Below are 21,862 nucleotides of genomic sequence, written 5' to 3'. Positions count from 1 at the left end.
GATTGTGTCTCTCCACTCTGAGACTGTTTCAAGTATCCGGATATATTTCGTATCTTTTTGCGAAGAAGATTTCATAAGGAGTATCTTGGCTTCATTCACAACGTGTATGGAGGATCCACTGTCGTATATTGCCCAGTCTGATGTGCGGAAATCTTTGCAATTTTATTGAATTGGATGTTTATGTTTCAATATAAATTTGTTAATATTTTGTTGTAATACTCGATTTGTAGAAGTCCTTTTATCTTATCCAAGGTGTCTCCAATTGGATAGATTTACGATTACTCTGAAACACCTTGAGCTTTTAAAGTGCTCACATGTGTACAACCCAACTAATCTTGGAGGTCAAATTACAAACCCCCTAAAGTTTCTACAATGTCGATATACAACGAAATCCACCAGTTTTCCTCTCTTCTCTTACATGACAATTTTCATGCTTTGAATTGCTTTTCAAGTTGGATTGGAAACGGGTGCTTCTTATATTTTTAAAACAGTGGGGAAAGCCGTTAGGTATTAAGGTGCTGAAGGCCGTGATTGTTTAAGTAAGCGGCATATCCCCCTAGCATTAGTAGGAGGAGGAGGAGGAGGTTGTAAGAGGTAAGATGAAAACATGATTGTTGAACCTTGAGCTTTGTACTTTGCCCAATACTTACTCCTCAAGAGTGCCTATTATACAACGCTAAATTTCATATGCAATTTACACCAAGTGTTGATAGCTAAGATCCTTCAATTCTCAACTTGAGACTGTTCCACCTCGGAGCTCGCCACGATTGGAGCTTTAGATTACTACGATTTAGTGGACTAGTTGCCTTTTGTTCTTCACTTTGACGTGTTGGGGATTTGCATGTTTGATTATAGATCTATATACCTGTTAGCAAATTTTGTGAAATGATTTGTCAATATTATGAGTTTACAAGTGCAGTAGCACTTGGAAGTATTGGGTGCATTACTGCACTGAATTGTGTGGTGGAGAATGCTACATGTGCAACAACTTCGATCCCATACTTCTACTATAACGTTAATTATATTGACGCATTTCCCCTCACTGCATTCGAAAAAGGAGAACTATAAATTGGGCACAAATCCGCACAAAATAATTTACGCAATTTCATATTACTTTTCTCTTCACATGTACCCTCCGAAGACTTGAGGGGCGTTTCAGAGACCAAAGGGCATTACTTTCCACTCGAAGAGTCCTTAAGGAGTTACGAAGGTTGTGAACCCTTCCCCAGTTCATTCTTCTCAGGCGGTCATTGTATGAGGACACGAGGATACTTTAATGGATCCTTGTGCTTTGTACTTTGATCAAATAACTTGCAAAGGTTCTGGAGGAGAGGATGAATATGGTTATCAATTCCTTTGCCGAAGGCATGAAGCCTGCTTGGAGTTTTGTTTTTCGTTTAACGTACGGAAGTCGGGAACAACTCGGTATTTTTTCTGTTGTTTTACAACAAATACGGGAGAGTACCATGATCCTGGAATAATGGCTATAAAAAGCCGTATTTTGATATATTTGCGATGAATTCATTTTAGATTTCCCATGTGTCAAATCAAGCTTCTTTTATTAATATCTGTTAAATATACGTTTTAAACTTGTGTTGTAAATTGTTTACAATTTATTGTAGAAAGTCCTCTCAGTTTTCTGCTCTATATAATTGCCTACCCAAAAACCAATTACTAATCCGGTTCAGGTTAGAAGTGGTCGAACTCTTTGAAATGGAATTCACAATTGACATTTCGTACGGTTTCGATCGAATCGAATCAATTCCTTTTCGCAAATTGGGCTTTGTGCGCTAATTTCAAATACTTCCATGCAGGTGGGACATTTCAAAGTATAAAATGCGGTACTCATGTCCAAAAAATAAAAATAAACTTTCACTTCCTTTTTTTCTAGGGAACAGCCAAATACCTGGGGTGCGTCGGTGAGACCGAATGGGTTTCAAGAGTAGTATGGAGCGTTTCGAAATAATAAGGAGCCTAAATTTCGGTCTTCCGGTGCATATCATTGTACGGGGACATAAGGATACGAAAACTTGAGTGATCCTAGTGCTCTATACTTTGATAACTATGCAATTTTTTTTTTTAATTTTGCTTACGCCTTGCGAAGACCTTGAAATTTAGGTGGTTTTTGTTTGACGCAAGTCGTCCGGGTATGTGTATGGGAATAAGAATTTGGAGGTTGCGAACGTCCCGTAAAGCAAGCGGAGAGCGTCGAGATTATTTGGGGGCGGTACGATGCCTACGCCGTGACTTGACAGTACACCGGGTGAGGACCCCTTCGAGTTTGAAGACCAAGGAAATGGTTGTGACAGAGTTATAATAAATGTAAACTATATTATTATTGTATTATTGAAACTGATGTTTCTTTGTAGAGTTTTTTAACCCTCTCTCAATCTACAGAATTGAATTATTACTATCTAATTTATTCAGTCAATACAGTTTCTGTAAACTTTCCATCATACAACAAGCCAGTCATAACACTAGGCATGACTTCCACTTGTAAAGCTTCAACGGGGAAACTTTCCCCATCAACAGAAATATAATGATTTTCAGTACTCTTCAATCGCGGTATCAAACGATATGATTTCACTTTTGCATGAATTAGCTTCTCATCGTCTACGTGAGTTCCCTTTTCAACACTCATCATGATTGAAATAATGTTACTTATTGATGCATTGGTGTCGGTGATGACCATGTCCATGTGTCCATCATCTGGTAATGCAGCTGGGAAGAATTGGGCACCGGCTGAAACGTAAGGCATGTTTCCAACGTAAAAAACATTGAGATTGTCGGTAACTGACAGAGGTACGTTTTTCCAATGTGCTGGTACTGGTTGATCCAATGGAGGTTGGCGTAATTGTAAATCTTCCCTGGTGACAACACGTAAATCGTGATTATTGACACTATCATTGTTGGCTAAATGCTCTTCAACATGGAGAGCAATTTGCGATTTATCTTTAGTCCATACTTCAACGTACAAATCACAAGGATACTTTGTAAATGTAAATACTTTTTGCATAACTCCGATTTCAAATCGAATAGCACCTAACCATCTTAAATGTTCAGTTCCAATGTCTGAATCGGCAACAATACCAAAACATTGACTCAAGAATGATAGTTTGGTAACTTGTTTATCTTCAGTTCCTTGTGTCACTGCCATTAGATCCACCTTACTTGGTTTCGCTTTGAGCATGTGCCAAGCGGCGATTTGTGCCAGTTGTGATCCACCCAATGTACTCAAACAAAGAGCATTTCCCGACCCACATGGTAATTGAGTAACAATCAACTTGTTAAATGCAGAAACTCCATTATCTTTACGTTGATAGAACCCATTGATTACTTCATGAGGTATTCCATCTCCAGAGCAACACAAAATCACATCATACTCGTCAACATTTAAATCTCTAGCGATATCCATCGCGTGGCCCAGATAATTTGTCTCTTTATAAGTAATGTTGCAATGAGCTGCGCGTAATATAGGTTTAATATCTTGGTCGTAAATTTTGACTGCATGTCCTTGACCACCATGTGGATTAATCAACACCAATATTGAAGGTTGTTGCATCACTTTGTAATGGTAAGCCTTGTTTTGAATGAAGCTTGCAACAGTTTCTTGGTGGTGTTTCTGTGCATCATAATTTTGAACTTGAGCTTTAACTTTATGAATTGTCAATTTCGTATCTTTTTTCAAATGATCATCATGGTTGGGGATAACAAATGTCAACTTGACTTCATGATTCTCCTCGGGACCCAAAGTTTCAACATGAATTATACTCTTGTATGATATAAATTGAGGAATCTTTTTATTAGTTGAAGTTTCCCCGCCGTTTCCGAAACAACCACAACAAAATCCAAAGAACCCTGAAGCTCCTCCACTTGAGACACCAAGGTCACCCAGGTCATCACTATCATCGTTTGAAACCAATACTTGACCACTTTGTTGACTTTGTTTCCCCAGCGATCGTCGATTGGTATTGACAACCACTCCCTGTGAAGCCAATGTCACATTCAAAAGATCTCTTTTCTGGTACAAAAGCTGTTCCGAGGATAATTTCCTATTCAACAGGGTTGACGATGCAATCATTCTGAATAATTTAGATATAGATGAATAAATGCTTTTGAAAAATACGTCAATGGGTCGTATAAAGAATTGTATTAAATCTGGCATAAAAAATAAGAACACGGGAACAAAAAGTTAAAATGAATCTCCTGATAATTAAGGTAATTTTCTTTTCCTTGGGTTCTATGGGAAAGAAAATTTTTTTCAAGAGTGACAAGTTTCGATCTAGGAAGGTTAGTGAACCTTTTTTGGCGATTTGTTTATGTTGGGTCTGCTTTTATGATATAGTCTGTGCACAGTAAAAAGTTGAAAAATCTATTGATATAGCTCTTACGCTTTCCCGATTAGGTAGTAATATTTCGGACGTGTCAGTTTTCTCGGTTGAGTTAAATTAACCGCGATTTTTATATTTTAATGCCGAGGGTGGAGACCTTATCACGAGACAATAAAGCTGTTAGCGTAGAAGATGTAACATAGATACTGTGTAAGGCGGAGATTATACAATCCATTGAAACCTCGAAGTTCAACCCGCGAAATGGCATATGATACATTGCTCCGTTAAGATTTGGAGAATTCCTTTTGGGTGATCGGATAAGATTGATGTCTTGAAAATACCATAGCAAGGAAACAGGGAGAGCCTTGGACCATTACACTTCATCTCTCTACACACTTTGTCATAGATTGAAAGTTTGTTCTGCAATCTTATAATTTATCGTTGTTTCTGTGACTATTTTTTTGCTTGCTTTCTCCGGCAAAATTGCAAGGGGTTCTTCCATTGGAAATTATATCTTAGAGACAAAGTCCTTCGACAAAACCACACTATTACAAGAGTGCCTTAACGTAGCAACTGTTATACACCATGAGCAATACCAATTCAGATATCAACCACAAGAAAGAAACAAATAAACAGCAAGTTGCATCAACTCCCTTAAATGTTCTAATATACAGCCATAATATACGTTATGATACAAAGAAGCTTATGGAAGGTGAACAACCATGGTCAGTTAGAAAACAAGGTGTTATTGAACTGATCAAGCAGACGTCTTCCAATCCCAACTTACCAGCAATTGTTTGCTTACAAGAAGTGTTGTATAACCAACTACAAGATATATTGCATGGATTAGGTTCCGATTGGGAATATGTTGGTGTTGGTAGAGATGATGGGGGCAAGCAAGGAGAATTTTCACCAATACTATATAACAAGTACGATTGGGAAAAACCTATATTTTCAAAAACTTCATGGTTGAGTGAAACTCCTGATAGACCTAGCAAAAGTTGGGATGCTGCGTTGAAACGAATTGTGACTAATGTGTATTTGAAGAATAGCCGGGTACAAGATAAGTCAATTAATGTCTTCAACACCCATTTTGATCATCGTGGTGAAGAGGCTAGGAAACAATCGGCGTTGCTTATTGTTAAATTGATGACTGAATCAAATGAAGTGAATAAGCTGGTACTTACAGGTGATTTGAATAGTGAGCCTAGCTCAAAGGGGTATCAGACGTTGATCAAGTATCTACAAGAATCGGGAGTTGATGCACAAAAGATTGAAGGTGAACGAAGAACATGTACTGGGTTTAGCAATGGTGGTGACGGTGAATCAATTATTGATTTCATTTGGACTACTAAAAATGTGCCTATATTGTACCATACAACGCAAAAACAGTACTGTGGTGGTGGTGGTGTCGGATCCCAAGGATATTTATGTAGTGATCACCGTCCTGTGATTGCAATTGTTCAAATATGATGTAGGGATGATTGTATGCTTCTATCTAATGTATCAGTAAAAATGAGTAACCTATGTGTTTAGATACAAAGCTGTTCAAGTCTGATACTAAATATGCCGTAGAAAGTGAAATAGCCGAGGTCTACTCTCACAGAAATGTATTGATGGCATTACAAGAATAGATGCAGCTAGTTTTGTGTAAGTATTAGATTTTTCCGAAAAGAGTTGCATTTACGACCCAAGATAATTTCAACACACACATTGACGAAAATGCTTTCAATATGATCAGGAACAAAAGGCACGGAAGGGCCGGAGGCAAGGATGATCCGATTAGAAGTGGCTAAGAATGCAAATCTCTACTAAGAAGTTGTACTTACTTCTCTGTGCGTGTCTTTACTATTTGCTGTTGTAAAACCATGATGCAAAGTCTGTGTGGCTGTGTTTACTTGAATAAAACACAATCTTTACTCGTTCGTCTATTAGCTCAGAAATAATATATATATGTAAATACGTGGCTTTGATTTCGATGACAATTAAAATTTAGTAGGAAGAGAGATTGTGTATGTATGTGTGTGTTTGTAACAGTGACGTAAACGATTTAGCAGTTGAGCAAAGAAAAAATCAAATACAAGCAAAGGTAAGTTGAACAAAATTCATTATCCACTTCTTCATCTTCTAAGTCTTTCCTCCCGTCCCTTCCAGCTGATGAGCAAATTAATAAACTCTACATACAGAGGTCTTTCGTTTTAGCGGAAACAAAAGGACAACTTTGACTTCTTTATTTGAATGGTCAAATGTTGATTTATCCGACTCTTATTACCAAAAGTACACGACCCAACGGAAATAAAAGGGAACAAAACCAGAAATATTTAACGCGGAAAACTTTGATTTGTTTTTTACAACCCCAATTCAAGTAATGACCGACAAGGATCTTATACGAGTAAATATACTAGAATTTTAACGCAAGTAGTGTATTATATATATATTATACTACTTCAATAGCTTGTAGATAACTAAATGTGAAGATTAGAATGTGACGGTTATGGTTGTTAAAATACAATCAGTTTGTATTGGTGTTAGGATACGTTTGTGTGGGTGTAAAGGTTTAATGAAAAAAAAGAGAAAAAGAAATTTTTTATCTTTTTTTTTTATTTTTTGCAAAAAGGCACATGCAAGAAGAAGAAGAAGAAAACAATTACACAGATTACCAACAGACTATACTACTCATAACACTCAGAATATCAAAAGTAAAGAGCTTAAACAAGACAGAAGTGAACTGAATTGGATACCACTTATATTTCGTACGCTACTTTCACTTTTAAAAAATTTTTCTTCTGTTTTAAAAAAAAACAATCTCAACAAAACGAGAAAAAAAAAAGAAACAGAACAGAACAGAAGAAGAAGAAAAAAAAAAAAAACAGTCAAAAACCATAACCCTACCAAAAACTTAATATTACAGAAACAAGTTTTAATCAGAATCAAACAGACAGATTCAAGGGAAGAGTAGTAGTATCATCTAATAATCAATCAATATAGTAAACAACACAGTAACAATTAATACCTTCCCTCCCCCACCGCATATGGCGTCTACCCACCACCAGGATTCAGCTGCACAATCACTTCGAAACATGAGTTTGAATGATTCTTCATCTTCATCTTCTTTACCTCAACCACTGAATAATACCAACATATATGCATCTAATTCACCAACACTAGATCAGAATAACAACAATAGTAGTAACAGCATGCATCATTCTGGATTACACGCTGTCAACCACCCCAGTAACACCAACGGTAACGACAACAGTAACAACAGCAACAGCAACAGCAACCTTGCAAATACTAGTAACGGACACTCATCAAATACCAATGTGAACACCATTGGCGACTCTGCCAAGAGTATACCTAAATCTACCACCCCCAACAGTGCCAAACCTAACCTAAGTAGCCAAAATAGTTCATCAAACTCACTAACTAAAAAGGTTTCACGACATGCACATAAAGACACTACAACCAGAGGTAAATATAGTCTCAATGATTTCCAAATCTTGCGAACTTTAGGTACAGGGTCCTTTGGAAGAGTTCATTTAACTAGATCAATTCATAATGGACGATTCTACGCCATGAAGGTGTTGAAAAAAGAACGGGTTGTCAATATGAAACAAGTAGAACATACCAATGACGAACGAAGAATGTTGAAATTGGCTCAACATCCATTTATAATTCGAATGTGGGGTACTTTTCAAGATTGTCATAACTTGTTTATGATTATGGATTATATAGAAGGTGGTGAATTGTTTTCCCTATTGAGAAAATCTCAGCGGTTCCCTACACCTGTGGCTAAATTTTATGCGGCAGAGACTTTTTTAGCCATTGAATATTTACACAATTTGGACATTATTTATCGTGATTTGAAACCAGAAAATATCTTGTTGGATAAAAATGGACACATTAAATTGACGGATTTTGGATTTGCTAAAGAAGTTCAAGATGTCACTTATACATTGTGTGGAACTCCAGATTATATTGCACCGGAAGTTGTTGCCACTAAGCCATACAATAAGTCAGTTGATTGGTGGTCGTTTGGTATCTTGATTTTCGAAATGTTGACTGGTTATACACCATTTTATGACCCAACACCAATGAAGACTTATGAAAATATCTTGAATGGAACTATAACTTACCCAGACTACTTGCCACCAGATATTTTGGATCTTTTACAAAAATTAATTGTTAAGGACCTAACTCAAAGATTGGGTAATTTACAAGGTGGATCAAACGATGTCAAGAATCATCCTTGGTTTAAAGAAGTTATATGGGAACGATTATTATCTCGAGATATTGAAACACCTTATGAACCTCCTATTACTTCTGGTGTAGGAGATACTTCACAGTTTGACAAGTACCCAGAAGATAAAGATTTGGATTATGGTATTAGTGGAGTTGATGATCCTTACCGAGACAAGTTTCAAGACTTTTAAAGTAAATAGTAAAAACAAAGAAGAAAATAATAAGAGAAATAGAAATCATATGTTACACCTCCCTTCTATCTCTTGTCTCTATAATATAAATATATACATAGATTCTAAAAACAAGATTCTGTTGCTGTCATCCAATCACTCTTCAAAAATTGATCCATGGTCATCCTAGTCCTAGGATCAAGATCAAGTAATTTATAAAGAATCAATACTCTCAATTCACTCAAATCATCCTCATCTTGATAATCGGCATCAGCACCAAATGTATCTACGCCAACTTCCTTCTCTTTCGTGCTGTTACCCTCAGCAGATCCATTATCATCTGCAGAACGACCTTTGTTCATAGGTTTACAGATATTTTCAATGGGACTAAATTTACCAGCTCGTTTAATTAACCATTCTTTAGTCTTGCCATCGTAATCTCCAATCATTCTCTTTTTTACATACTCGGAAAACACCTTATCTTTGTAATCCAATTTTAGCAAAATGGACACAATTGAGGAAGAGCCACCTGCAACTTCAACTGCATTGTTGGGTTTAGCTTCGGTGGTTTTCCACAAGTATCCGGTATTATACCCATCAGCATCATTGCCCGCAACTAACTTCAGACCCAGTCGATAAGCACCATTGTAGCTCGATGAAGGGTACGAGTAATAATGTCTTCGAATATTGAGTAATGTCAATGCGACAATTCCAAATGCCCAACAATCCTTCTTGACTGATGAAAATGAAGAGGAGTTTGACTGCTGGTAGTACTCCTCAGGTGGAATATACGGCTCAGATCCAATTATACTTTGACTTCCTTGCAATTTCTGTTCTGATTTATCAAATGCAGTTCTAAACACAAATGATTTCCCAAAATCACTCAATTTAATCAGCAATCTACTCTCAAGACTTGATTTCAAATCTTCATTGTCTGCTGCGCTACTATTTTCATCATCCCCAGCTTGATACGAAATCAAGATATTCTCCAACTTTAAATCACAATGAGCAACTCCATGCGCATGCATGTACTTCAACCCACGAGCAACTTGTTTCAATATGCAATCAACTTCATACAATGACATGAAATTGATACTCTTATTCTTGATATTGGTTCCAGTTAACAAATATGAGAATAAGTCACCACCCAGACTGCAATTCATCACTTGACTGATGCGTATATCCATCGTTGATAAGCTTGAAGTCGCTGTTGAACCCAGTTGCGATGACATGCCTGTTGGTAATAGCGTGCCCATTAGGTCAACAGTTTCTATAATGTACTTGCTGTTTAATGTTGATGAGATGACAAATTCTGACATTATTCGCTCAATGAAGTTGGCGGTGTTCTCATCTTTGCGTCGCAGTAGTTCCTTAACCACATATAATCTTTTACCCAAGGGAGGTAAGTTATTCAGCGATGAAGCTGGTCCTTTATTTCCATCAGGATCAATAAATTTAATCAACCCATAAGCTCCTTTTCCAATTACATTTCGAACGACACCGTACCTCTGATACAACGACTTCTCCTTAGTCAACACGCATTTATTTTTTTCATCATTTATCAAATTCTCAATTTTGGAACTCAAGTTTTGAATCAATTTAATTTGATAGTCACCAATTATTGACTCATCATTATGAACCGATTTCGACAATTTTTTAATCTTGTTATCTTGATCAAGCAATGAATATGTCCGTTGACTTTCCTTATTGGCTTCTTCGGTGGAACATGATGGGTCACGACGTAAGCCACAGTATCCCATAATTGTAGACAATTGCTGGGCCAAGTCATGATGTGTGGCGTCGTATTTCGGTTTTATTGGATGTAAATGATCTTCTTCTAATTCAGACTCGGAGGAGTCTGAGTAGTCGTCATATGTATCACCTTCTTCTTCATCTTCATCGTCATCGTCCCCCTCTTCTTCATCATCTCCACTGGAGTTGTTCCCGCTTTCAAGAATGGTACTTACTCGTCTCTTGGGCTGATGTCCATTGGTGCTTAAATGAGAATTTCTATTCTGGCCAAGTGGCACTTTCAAAGTCGAGTCAGGCACCTGTACCCGGTCATTAAGTTTTGTCTGACGTAAATCAGCACTCAATTGATCAACCTTTGCATTCCCACGGGATTCCTTGGCTCCTCCACCTGCATTCAATTTCTTCTTCAATAACCCTTTGATCTTGCCACTAGATGCATCTGACTTGACTGATTCATTAGATGAGGATAGACCCAAATCTGATTTCACTGAAGCTGAAGAGCCTGGCCCTGTTGCAGATTTCACTGAAGTTGGTGGCGATGATGACTTCTTTTTGGAAAATAGGCCCATTTTTTTTGAAACTATGTCTCAACTGTTTTGGGGCAGTAAAATGAAATTAAAAAACCTTCTGATGAAGTAAGATGGGATACACGTAGTATGAATGAATGAAAGTCTCTCGATTGCCTCAATTCAATTTCCTACTCATGTGAAATCCATTACAAATTTTGAAAATTGCGTCTTTTTCGCACTCACAATTTGACACCAGATGCTCTTTTTTTTGCTTTGACGTCATGAACATCTACTCTAAGCTATACACGATTCTATTGCCTTCATGGCCTCCTCATTACATGGATTCATCATTAACCCACGCTGAATATCTCTCAATCTACCAGTCTTAACCATAGCTTCCGCATACTCATCACCAGTAACTTTTTCATTTTTAGAAACAATAACTTGTTTAGCCATTTCTGAATTGACATGCTTCCAAATATGATAACTGAATGGAAACATGTAAGCATATCTACACCAAATCTTGTCTTCATCTTTGCCCAATCGATCATTAATTTCATTGATTAACATAGGCACTTCTCTTCTGGTGTCAGCGACAATTTCACTCAAGTTTAAACCTAGCAAATCATCCTTCACGGCTTCAAGATATTCAGGTAAATCCTCAACTAATGAGATTGCACCAAGAGTAAGCACAATCAATAGCGATGAGCCGTGCTCTTCAATATGGGCAAATAATTGATCAATAGCAGCTTGCTTCGATTGGTCAGTATTGTGTGCATACAAGACTTGCGAAATCAAAGCAACAATCCTGGCAGAGTCATTATATTGACTCAATACAATCTTCAATTCACCGATTGCTTCCTGAAACCTATTCGTGAAGAAATAAACCAAACCAAGAGTGATTCTAGTTGAGATTACAATTTCGTCCAGTTCCAGATCAAGCTCGAGTGCAAATTTGCATTCCTTAATAGCTGCTTCGTAATCTCCCAATCCCAAATGTAATCTCGCCAACTGACTTTTTGTCACAGCAATTTTCAAAAGTATTGAATCACACTCTTCTACATCATAAACTTCTTCATCAAGTTGACATAATCTGGTTCCCAACTGAATAGCAGTTTCAAAATCTTTACACCTTTCAGCAATTGAGAGTGCAACACTCAAGGCAGTTTGATCCTTTGGATAATACTTCAAGTACTGATACATGGCTTGATTACTCATACTAAACTCTTGAGCAGTCTCAATATTCTTTGGATCACGATCTGCACTACGGTTAATAACTGATAATCCATACAATAGCAGCGCCAAAGGTAAACGACCTTTCGATAAAGTAAAAGCATGAATGTACTGATCTGATGCTTTGCTATCATCGCCCAAAACTTCAGCAACAACTGCATTACCAAGCCATGATTGCGGATCCAGCGGAGCCACAGACTGTGCTCTTAAAAAGGCCTCTTGAGACAATTGAGCATCGCCAAAGCTTAAATACAATATTGCCAAGTTGACCCAAATCTCAGCATCCTTCACTTCCAAAGTAGTTGCTTTTATATAGCAATGTTGAGAAATTAGTGGATTTGTTGTAAAATAGGCATTACCCAATGCAATCCAGTAATTAGGATTATTCTGCTCAATTTTGATTGCACGTTTGAAGTAGTATACTGATAAATCACGAAGCTCATTGGAATATGAAATTTGAAAAGCTTCCAACAAGGCCAACCCAAGATTGTAAAATCCAGTAGCTTTGAGAATTTTGTTAGCCTTTAAAGGCAAATTGTTTAATGCTGTAACAGAAGCCAATATAATGAGCAAAAGTAGCGTGTCCACTTTCTGTCCCTCTTTGAGTTTCGCTTTTGCATTGGATACTGAGATTGACTCACTCAATGGATATTCAAAGCTATCAAAATCAACCTTGTCAAAAATATCAAACACAAGCTCAAAAGGTGCGTCATCTATGCGTTCACGAATTTTAACAAACACCCTTAAGCAATCACCTAAAGCTTTCCACACCTTTTGCGAAGTTTTGTTAATCTCCACCCCTTGCTTGACAAAGTTGAGTGCTTTCGAAACTGAGTTAATGGCCCTTCCAAAAAAGCCTGAATGAAGGAATTTTATACTGCTTTCGATATTCGCTTTATAAATTGCACTAATAATACACTCCTCATTAGGTTGTGCTTCCAATGCAGAGTACAAATAGGTCAAACCTTCATTATAGTCCTTCATTTCGCACAATACTACTCCCAATAAGTATTGGATCGTCCAGTCACTCTCATGATTCATCTCTAATGCATGTTGAAAAACTTTTGCTGCTGCATCAAGTCTACCACAGTTGAAATAAGCTTCACCTAACCCCACCCAGCAGTGGTAGTCCTTGGCGTTAGTACGAAGTGCAGTCTGAAACCATTCTACTGCTTTGGCATCGTCCTGGTTATTCAAAGCGCCGGACCCAAGGACTCTATATGGCCAAGATGGATCTTCGGTATCACCACGCATGATTAACCTTCTTGTAGCCTCATTGTCAACTACCCTCTTTGCAAGCACATTGGCCACTTCCCATTCATTTTTTTGAGTTGCCTGTTGCACAAGATACCTTGCGGCCGTGATTTCATTGGAATCCAAATCAAAAGCTTTGTAAAAACATTTTTGTCCTCTTTCAAGATCGCCGTAGTGATCTTGTAAAAGAACACCCAACAAGGTGTAGGCTGGAGCATACAAGTCAGAATTCTTTAACGATTCAATTAGGTACTTGTAACTTTCATCAATCTCATCACTATCCATGTAGCTTCTTGCTAGCCTCCAAAATGCAACTGCTCTTATCTCTCGACTATGCAAATCCCCTCCAGTTATTTTCGTCACAAAATTATGCAATCCTTGTCTACCTTCAACATGTTGACCCATCTTTACAAGACACCAATAGTACTCTGATTCCGCTTCCAAGTTGTTTGGATAATCCCTCACAATTTCTTCTAAAAGTATTTTTGCTTCATTCAACTCGCCTCTTTCGACATATATCAATCCTTTACCTACCTTGGCATTGACATTATCTGGATTGGTAGACAAGATCTTGTCGTACAATTGAACCGCACGAGTGTAGTTCTTTGGAGCTTCATGGTATGTGTACACAGTAGCAAGGGAGCACAATAAATCTTCTTTGGCATTCTTTAGATCCACTCCAAAGTTACGTTGAAGATCGGCCAAGATTTTGATCCCCTCTCGACACCTTTCAGATGCAACTTGATACTGCCTCAAATGTACATAGTAGTTTATAATAATCCTGTTTGCCAAAACTGAGCCCTTCACCTTTTGGAACCCACTAAGCAAAACTCCCAACACCTCCTCTTGTGGTAGATAAAGGTGTGAGTTGTCATCATTCTCGTCATCCATATCTGCCAACTCATCTAATTCAGGGGTTTCTTCTTTCTTATTATTCTTCTTCTTCTTCGTCTTGCTTGACACAATTTCATTAGTGGACAACCCTTTGATAATTTTCTCCTTATTGTATGGTGACATATCACTCATAACATACCCAAACAAGACAAGGCCCAATCCCTCATTTTGAAATAATTGCAAGTATTCAATCACTCTATCCTCATCCAATGAATCAATAGATTTTGCATCATTCCAATCAAAATACAAATTCCAACAAAATAAACTTGTCGTTTTCAAGAAAATCATATCCTCGACAGACTGTTTTATATCCTTTATCATTGGCTCCTTTTCGGGACAAATTTTCAAAAGCTCAAACTTGAGCTTCAACAATTTCTCTTGGTACGTTTTTCTCAACTCTTCATCATCGCACACATTCAAGAATTCATTGTACAAATTAATCAAGTCATTATCAGAGTAGTAGGACCAGGAAAGTGCGTCCAATTTGGCTTTTTGCTCCAAAGTCATTGTTCTTCCAAGTTTTATCCTTTCCTTTGATACTTTAGCAATCATTTCTTTCTCTACTTGGGATTGCTTCAAATCAATCAACTTTTTATATGTACGTGATGGCGTTTCAACTGAAGATCCGATTAAATCACCAAGCTCAGTTCCTGGCAATATTGACCTCAAGTAATACTCATACAATGCTTCATTATTCTTGGCGTTATTATCATTCAAGTAGTTTCTCATGCTAGTCAACAATTCGGAAATCGAAGTCCCTTGTTCGATGTATATTTTTGTCAATGCCGTTAAAACTGAAAAGAACTGCTTGTAGTCATTAGATCCCTTTGCGATTTGAAAATATCCTTTCCATGCAAGTAGATTTTGTGGATCCAAGTCAATGGCCCTCTTGAATGAGGTAATTGCCTTTGCTGAATCATTCAAAAGCTGATACGATTTGCCTTGGAAAACAAATGCATAATAAGATTTGGGGTCGAGTTTTATAGCCTCTTTTGAATGATCCAAGGCAGACTCTGGGTCATTCAGCTCTAGCGCTGTTTTTGCGAGTTTAAGGATACTCTTTACCCCAGACATTTTGTTGCTGTTGTATAGTGGGATACAGTTCGTGATGTGGTATAGGAATTTTTTCTGTTTTTTCGTTCGTTGCAACATTGGCACCGCGAAGCTTAGTACAGACGTAATAGGCATGAACAATTTATTAAGTTCATATAAACAGAACAAGTTAAAGATGATGGATATAAGTCCTTAATATTAATTCAAGGATTTGCTGAGATGGAATGTTTACAAGAATCCGACATAGCAAATACACACAGAGACTCTCTCTCTCTCACGTTGTTGCTAAAGTAGAAACGAATTAAACTTTATAAAATGTCCTATCTAAAAGGCTTTGTTATGTAAAACCATAGCTTCCGCTCATGAATGCTTCCTTTGATTAGTACTGAATTTTCTGATATTGATTGGGTACCAATTTTTATTTCATAAAATTTTCGCTCCATTTTTGCAACCAATTTTTGTTATTCTCAATGCAATTAACTTCATTGGATAAACATGGAATCCAGTTTACCTATAATCAACCAACTAGCTACTGCGGTGATTCATTGGCTTTCTGAGTTTCAAGATTCTCCCTTGAAAGCAGAAGATGATCCTTCTAGCTTGACTGATGCTGTCGTGTTATTCAAGTTGTTTAGAATCCTATTGAATAAAGAGGACTTCAAGCATGACACTTTTGACTCTCCATTATTTACAACGTCGTATAAAGCTACCACATCAAACACATCCATTGAAGTTCCATTACCACTGTGGTCTCAAATAGACGTCTTATCATCCCTGTTAGTCGCCCATCTTAAAAAACATGCAAGCTTGGTTAACCACCCCCCTCGTTTGGACTTCTACAAATTAATCATTATGAAAGATACTGAACTGTTGAAGGTATTGTGTCAGATTCTCATCATACTCGGTACATTTTCTTCCAGATTGGCATCGAGAGGACAAGCCTTTATTGAGTTTCTTTCAGAAGAGGATCGTATTATACTCAAACGGTTTGATATTTTACAACAGGAGCTGAGTTATACGGCCCAGAAACAACGTTTTGAATCCTTAACCCCAATCTCTCCAAATCAGGCACAAACTCTGCGTGACGTATCATTTGAACCTGAATCAAGTGAAAGCTGTTACATGATTACCGAAGAAGAGTTAAAAGCATTGAAATGGGAATGCCAAGTTTTAAACCAAGTGATTAACAATATCAGTGCTGAAAAGAAGCAACAACAATTACATTCTCCTACTTAAATCTAGCTAATGCAGAGTCTAACACATCCTCTTCTTCTTCTTCTTCTCCTTGCAACATCTTCAGACGTCTTAATCTTGCCTCTTTTTCATTGCGCAAATTCTTTTCAATCCTCATCTTTCTTTGATCTATAACATTTTCTCTCTTTCTCCTCAAGTGCTTTCTCAATGCAGAATTCTTACCCTTAACTTCTGGCTTTATATCCATCTTATTGGGAGTATCAGTAGCCGATTCACTTATGTTATTGATTTCTCCCGGTTTCAATTTTATTGATTTGGCTCGTTTATCAACAGTTCCAATAGTATTTGGATCCAAGGCAATAGAATCAGCTGGAAGTTTATTAAGTAAAGATCTAACTTCCTGCTCTTGCCTTTGTTTACTAGTTTCAAATGGATTTAATTCTAATGCATCGTAGTTGGCTTCACCGGCTCCAGGAACTATAATTGAATTATAGCCTTGTTGGTGACCAATGCCTAGAATATCCTCAAACGGAACAAACTTGACTTTATCCACTTTGGATCCCGGGATTAAATGATTCATATAAGGATCCGATTGGTGTGACTTTTTGAAAACATCTTTCCATATGGTGACATGTGGACCCCATCCAACAGATAACAACCCAGTATCAGATATGTCTATTGAAGTTGCTGGTGTCTGCGTGTAATAATGATCCACTTCTTTAAAAGTTCTTATATCCCATATTTTCAACGTCTTGTCAGCACCACTTACTGCCATGTATTTACCTTCTCTGTCAATTGCTAAATCTCGAATAGGTCCGCGAGCAGACTGTATTTTTACTAATGGATCAGGTGCGTTTGGAGACCATAAAGTGACTTGCCCGTTTCCATGTCCTAAATGAACAACAGCATTATATGGATTGTGTTTCATTGCCGATGTAGGACCGAGTTTAGTCCTTATTTCACTGACCAATTCTCCTGTGGAAACATCATGATACTTCAAAAAACCAGTGTGTCCAGCTGTCACCAAAAGGAAATGATACGGCAAAAAGTCCAACAACGTAGCTTCAATATGCTGCTTGAGTCTATGAAGTTCTGTACCTTCCTTGTCATAGATAAATGTGTACTTCTTTTGTGCCACAGCAAAGTATTGATCATTGTGTAAGAACTTGACAGCATTGACTGTTTCGTTTAGATGTAACTCACATCCCAACTGACCCGATTTCCAATCAATAGACGCAACATGTCCTTTTCTTCCTCCGAGAAGAAGGTCACGGCCATTTCTTGAGAAATCAATCTGATAAGGACCAAATTCTGGAAGTTTAAGTTCAAACTTTTTATTTGCGGTACTTGAATCCACTGCTTTTACTATTTCATCTTGCTTGAACTTGAACGTTTTCTCCATAGGGCCCTCAGCCTCTAGGAACCCAGTTTCTTCCTGTAAAAGATAGTCAGTGCCAGCCGCAGATTTCAAAGCATCTTTGTATTGATTTTCTATTCTTTGTAATTTGGAGTTGAGCTTTTTATCTTTTGAATATCTATGCCTCCTCTCGGCTTTCTTACTCTTGGTCTTTGAATCGTCCTTTTGAGGGGCTCTGTTGTTCTTTGGTTCGCTCATGGTACTCTCTGCTTGTTGGAGCTCTACTTTTCTTCCAAAGATCATCTCTTTGAAAATATTTCGAGCTACCATTTCCAACTTTTTTTTCTTTTTTCATTCATTTTTGCGCTGCGAATTATTTTGGCTTCTTTTTTCCAATCAACTGATTTCCGGCTTTCATTTCTTAGCACACTTTACAAGCTCAGTTGAATTCCACACAATGTTTAAAAGAGCGACTTTTTTCAGAGGCCTATTCGGACGCCCCAGTTCTGGTCTCAAGGGGGAAACTGTTTTGAAGTCGAGCTTTTTGCCAGGGCCAATTACGCTTCTTCTCGGTGGAACGTTAGCCGGTGTTGGAGGTTATTACCTTCTAGATTCACGTTCCTCAATTCACGAATATGTGTTATGTCCACTTATAAGAACTTTCACTGACGCTGAACAGGGTCATAAACTAGGTATTGCGTTCATGAAATATGGCATTGCTCCCAAGCTTTTGGATGAAGGAAGAAATGATCAAAGTGACGTATTGGGTGTCAACGTTTTTGGTCACAATTTAAAGAACCCAATAGGGTTGGCTGCGGGATTGGATAAAGATGGGGAAGCAATTGACTCGTTGTTCAACACTGGGTTCTCTTATGTCGAGATTGGTTCAATAACTCCTGAGCCTCAACCAGGTAACCCTCAACCTCGATTCTTTAGATTACCACGAGACGACGCAGTCATCAATCGTTATGGATTCAATTCTACTGGACACTTTAACGTCATTGCAGGGTTGAGAGTTCGTTTTTCCAAATTGTTTGAGAGGTTTGATAGAAGCCACACTCCAGACCAAGTGCCATTTTCTAATGCATTTCAACAAGGTAAATTGCTAGGAATAAATTTGGGCAAAAACAAAACTGGAGACGAGGTTGAAGACTATGTTAAAGGTGTTTCGAGACTTGGACCATATGCAGATGTGCTTGTTGTGAATGTGTCATCACCAAACACTCCAGGTTTGCGTGATTTGCAAAACGAGTCCAAGCTTACCAACCTTTTGACCACTGTTGTGAGAGAACGTAATGTCTTGCGTACAAACTTACTCGGAGCTAAACCTCCAGTTTTGGTGAAAGTTGCTCCAGATTTAACAGAGCCTGAAATTGTATCTATCGCAAACTCAGCCAAAGAAGCCAAAGTTGATGGGATTATCATCTCCAACACTACAATCCAGAGACCAAAGGATAGGTTATTAACCTCAGATGAGAGTTTGATTAACCAAACTGGTGGACTTTCTGGAAAGCCATTGAAGCCGTTGTCATTACAAGCATTGAAATTATTGCACAAGCACACTAAAGGCTCGGGATTGGTATTAGTTGGTTGTGGTGGAATTTCTAATGGTAAAGACGCTTTAGAATTCGCCAAGGCTGGTGCCACTTTTGTAGAATTGTACACCGCTTTTGCATACAAGGGACCAGGGTTAGTTGCTAAGATCAGAGACGAATTGGCCAATGAATTGAGAAAGGAGGGCAAGACATGGCAACAAATTGTTAATGAAAATGCATAGGTAGATTTTGTGTAGGCACTACTACCAAAATGTAATAATTATTTTTTGAACGCGCAAAATATAAACAAACGATTTCATAGCTTCTTTCTATCAACTTTATCTACCAAATGTCACATTCTAGGCCAACTACACCAATTGGGGACCGAAGGCAAACTAATAGGCGTCATCTGAGAAGATCGTCTGGTATTCCGTTACCATCACAATCTCCACATCATTACCCTGTTGATCCCGATAACCTTCCCATGGATTGTCCTGAGATCGTTAACAAATTTAGGGACATAGCTGATGGGTTTGAGGATTTGGATGTCAATGTCAGAGACTTGAATCATATACATGATGCTGTTTCAAATCATTTCAATGAATCATTTGCCAGTTTCTTGTATGGGTTGTCAATTACGATGTGGTGTGTTGATCTTCCCAAGTGCCCGTCCCAAAAGGCCTGGCAGCGATTACAAATGAGAAAGAAGAAGAAAGAGCATATTGCTGAATTGAGAAGGAAAATTGAAGATGCTGAGAAGTTGAATGTTGAATTGAAGGAAAAGCTAGCTAAAGAAACAAGACCATCGTCGCAATCACGTTCAATGGGTACACGACTTCCACCCAGAAGGCTACAAACCACTAATGAGAATATCAACCCACGTTCAAATGTTATCAGAAAGCCAAATGTTCCTTCAACGAGAGTGTCTAGGATACCGCAGCCAGTGAGAACGCATCAAATACCAGTTGCTTCAAACAGCCACGGGCCAAACTTAGACCAGCCACCTAGATATATGCGTGGGCTTTTCAATAATAGTGTAGACGCAACGCCGATGAGACAATACACTGCCCCACAAGCAAAACAACGGCCGCAAAACTTGAGTCAAAGGCCACCATTTAGATAGTTTAGAAGTTTAGTCTCCATTAAGTAGCTGAAGTTTTAGCTCGTATTTGACTTGCGCTATAGATTTCTTTTGTTGTGCTGCAATCAACATCAAGTAGTCTAAATTATCCAATGAATTCATAATTTTTGTACATCTTATCCTCTCGTGGTTGTTCCTAGGTAGGCAGCTGGTGCCATTGGTCGTGGCTTCGCTTTCCTCTGGTGATTGCTCATGCTCTGACATTGTGCTGAAGAAAAGCTCGCTCCAGTTTTCGTTGTCAAATTTCCAATTTTTTTTTTCCTTTCAGTCACGCCAACTTTCATTGCAGCATCCACCATGTCTAGTACAAGCAATGCAACTCCATTGAGCGAGGAGGAGAAGCGTAGAATTCTCAGGGAGAGAAGACAAGCCAAGATGGCCAAAGGAAAAGCTAGTGATAGGTTAAACAATATATTGACTCAAGGCGCTTCAGTCAAGACATCATCAGTGACGTCGGTTTTGGACAAACCAGAGCCAACCTCTACAGATTTACCCCCAGTTATATCTCACGATGATGACCCAGCTATTCAAGATATCTCAAGTGTTGCTGCAGGCGATGCCCCTTTGGGAGAAAGTGACCCTCAAACTGAAATCAACGAAATGTTCAAGTCAATTTTCCAACAACAATCATCTCAGGGCGGTGATAACAACCCAATGGCAGATCTTTTCAAAATGCTTGGTGATTCAAACTCCTCAAGTGACCAATTCAGTGCACCTCCTGAGTCTCCACAGTCTCAGTATGAACAGCAATTGAATCAGTATCACTTATACCAGAAGCAAGTTTGGAAGTTTCGCTTTACGATTGTGAGGGTTTTGGCCATAGCTTCACTTTTTGCTTACAATTACTATTCCATCCCTTCATTCACAGCATCAAATCATTCGTATGTGCGAGACTTGACAGAAGTATACCCTTTGAGTGGATTTGCCCAGTTATTCTTTACGTTCGAGATCGTTATCATTGCAAGCTACTATTTCATTCTTACGAATAATGGGTTATTCCACGCTGCTCGTCAAAACAACCTTGTGATGAAAGGAGTCCAGCTTGTGTCAATGTTTGCGCCACAAGTACAACAGTTTGCACCTATTCTTCTGAGAGTACTTGAATACAAAGAGCTATTGGGCATTTTCCTTGGAGATCTTTCACTAGTTGTCGTATTGTTTGGTTTATTAAGTTTCAGGGACTAAGTGTATATACAA

General features: G+C 38.1%; 10 protein-coding genes across 10 annotated transcripts; 6 read left to right on the top strand and 4 right to left on the bottom strand. All coding sequences in view use genetic code 12, as the record gives it.

Moving 5' to 3' along the window:
- Positions 1-2,419: 2,419 nt before the first annotated feature.
- On the bottom strand, positions 2,420-4,081 carry LCB4 (sphinganine kinase; the record flags this gene model as incomplete). Its single annotated transcript, XM_067692671.1, has 1 exon — positions 2,420-4,081. One exon carries the CDS (start codon positions 4,079-4,081, stop codon positions 2,420-2,422), a length of 1,662 nt encoding a protein of 553 aa, XP_067550394.1.
- Positions 4,082-4,916: 835 nt separating this feature from the next.
- On the top strand, positions 4,917-5,804 carry I9W82_000367 (endonuclease/exonuclease/phosphatase family protein; the record flags this gene model as incomplete). Its single annotated transcript, XM_067692660.1, has 1 exon — positions 4,917-5,804. One exon carries the CDS (start codon positions 4,917-4,919, stop codon positions 5,802-5,804), a length of 888 nt encoding a protein of 295 aa, XP_067550393.1.
- Positions 5,805-7,363: 1,559 nt separating this feature from the next.
- Positions 7,364-8,764, top strand: TPK1 (cAMP-dependent protein kinase catalytic subunit TPK1; the record flags this gene model as incomplete). The annotated part of the gene is made up of 1 exon (XM_067692649.1): positions 7,364-8,764. The coding sequence occupies one exon, from the start codon at positions 7,364-7,366 to the stop codon at positions 8,762-8,764; it is 1,401 nt and encodes a 466-aa protein (XP_067550392.1).
- Positions 8,765-8,868: 104 nt separating this feature from the next.
- On the bottom strand, positions 8,869-11,064 carry I9W82_000365 (HAL5; the record flags this gene model as incomplete). The annotated part of the gene is made up of 1 exon (XM_067692638.1): positions 8,869-11,064. The coding sequence occupies one exon, from the start codon at positions 11,062-11,064 to the stop codon at positions 8,869-8,871; it is 2,196 nt and encodes a 731-aa protein (XP_067550391.1).
- A 234-nt stretch (positions 11,065-11,298) lies between these two features.
- On the bottom strand, positions 11,299-15,459 carry SKI3 (SKI complex subunit tetratricopeptide repeat protein; the record flags this gene model as incomplete). Its single annotated transcript, XM_067692627.1, has 1 exon — positions 11,299-15,459. The coding sequence occupies one exon, from the start codon at positions 15,457-15,459 to the stop codon at positions 11,299-11,301; it is 4,161 nt and encodes a 1,386-aa protein (XP_067550390.1).
- Positions 15,460-15,933: 474 nt separating this feature from the next.
- I9W82_000363 (uncharacterized protein) lies at positions 15,934-16,582 on the top strand (the record flags this gene model as incomplete). Its single annotated transcript, XM_067692616.1, has 2 exons — positions 15,934-16,524; positions 16,574-16,582. The coding sequence occupies 2 exons, from the start codon at positions 15,934-15,936 to the stop codon at positions 16,580-16,582; spliced, it is 600 nt and encodes a 199-aa protein (XP_067550389.1).
- An 84-nt stretch (positions 16,583-16,666) lies between these two features.
- Positions 16,667-18,247, bottom strand: I9W82_000362 (uncharacterized protein; the record flags this gene model as incomplete). The annotated part of the gene is made up of 1 exon (XM_067692605.1): positions 16,667-18,247. One exon carries the CDS (start codon positions 18,245-18,247, stop codon positions 16,667-16,669), a length of 1,581 nt encoding a protein of 526 aa, XP_067550388.1.
- A 199-nt stretch (positions 18,248-18,446) lies between these two features.
- Positions 18,447-19,766, top strand: URA1 (dihydroorotate dehydrogenase; the record flags this gene model as incomplete). The annotated part of the gene is made up of 1 exon (XM_067692594.1): positions 18,447-19,766. The coding sequence occupies one exon, from the start codon at positions 18,447-18,449 to the stop codon at positions 19,764-19,766; it is 1,320 nt and encodes a 439-aa protein (XP_067550387.1).
- A 107-nt stretch (positions 19,767-19,873) lies between these two features.
- DAM1 (Dam1p) lies at positions 19,874-20,647 on the top strand (the record flags this gene model as incomplete). Its single annotated transcript, XM_067692583.1, has 1 exon — positions 19,874-20,647. The coding sequence occupies one exon, from the start codon at positions 19,874-19,876 to the stop codon at positions 20,645-20,647; it is 774 nt and encodes a 257-aa protein (XP_067550386.1).
- A 315-nt stretch (positions 20,648-20,962) lies between these two features.
- I9W82_000359 (GET complex subunit) lies at positions 20,963-21,850 on the top strand (the record flags this gene model as incomplete). The annotated part of the gene is made up of 1 exon (XM_067692571.1): positions 20,963-21,850. One exon carries the CDS (start codon positions 20,963-20,965, stop codon positions 21,848-21,850), a length of 888 nt encoding a protein of 295 aa, XP_067550385.1.
- Between the last annotated feature and the right edge of the window lie 12 nt (positions 21,851-21,862).

The sequence above is a fragment of the Candida metapsilosis genome, assembly GCF_017655625.1.
Source record: "Candida metapsilosis strain BP57 chromosome Unknown scaffold1, whole genome shotgun sequence".
NCBI lineage: Eukaryota > Fungi > Ascomycota > Pichiomycetes > Serinales > Debaryomycetaceae > Lodderomyces > Lodderomyces metapsilosis.
Note: the sequence above shows the minus strand (reverse complement) of the source record. Positions and strands in the feature narration are given on the sequence as shown.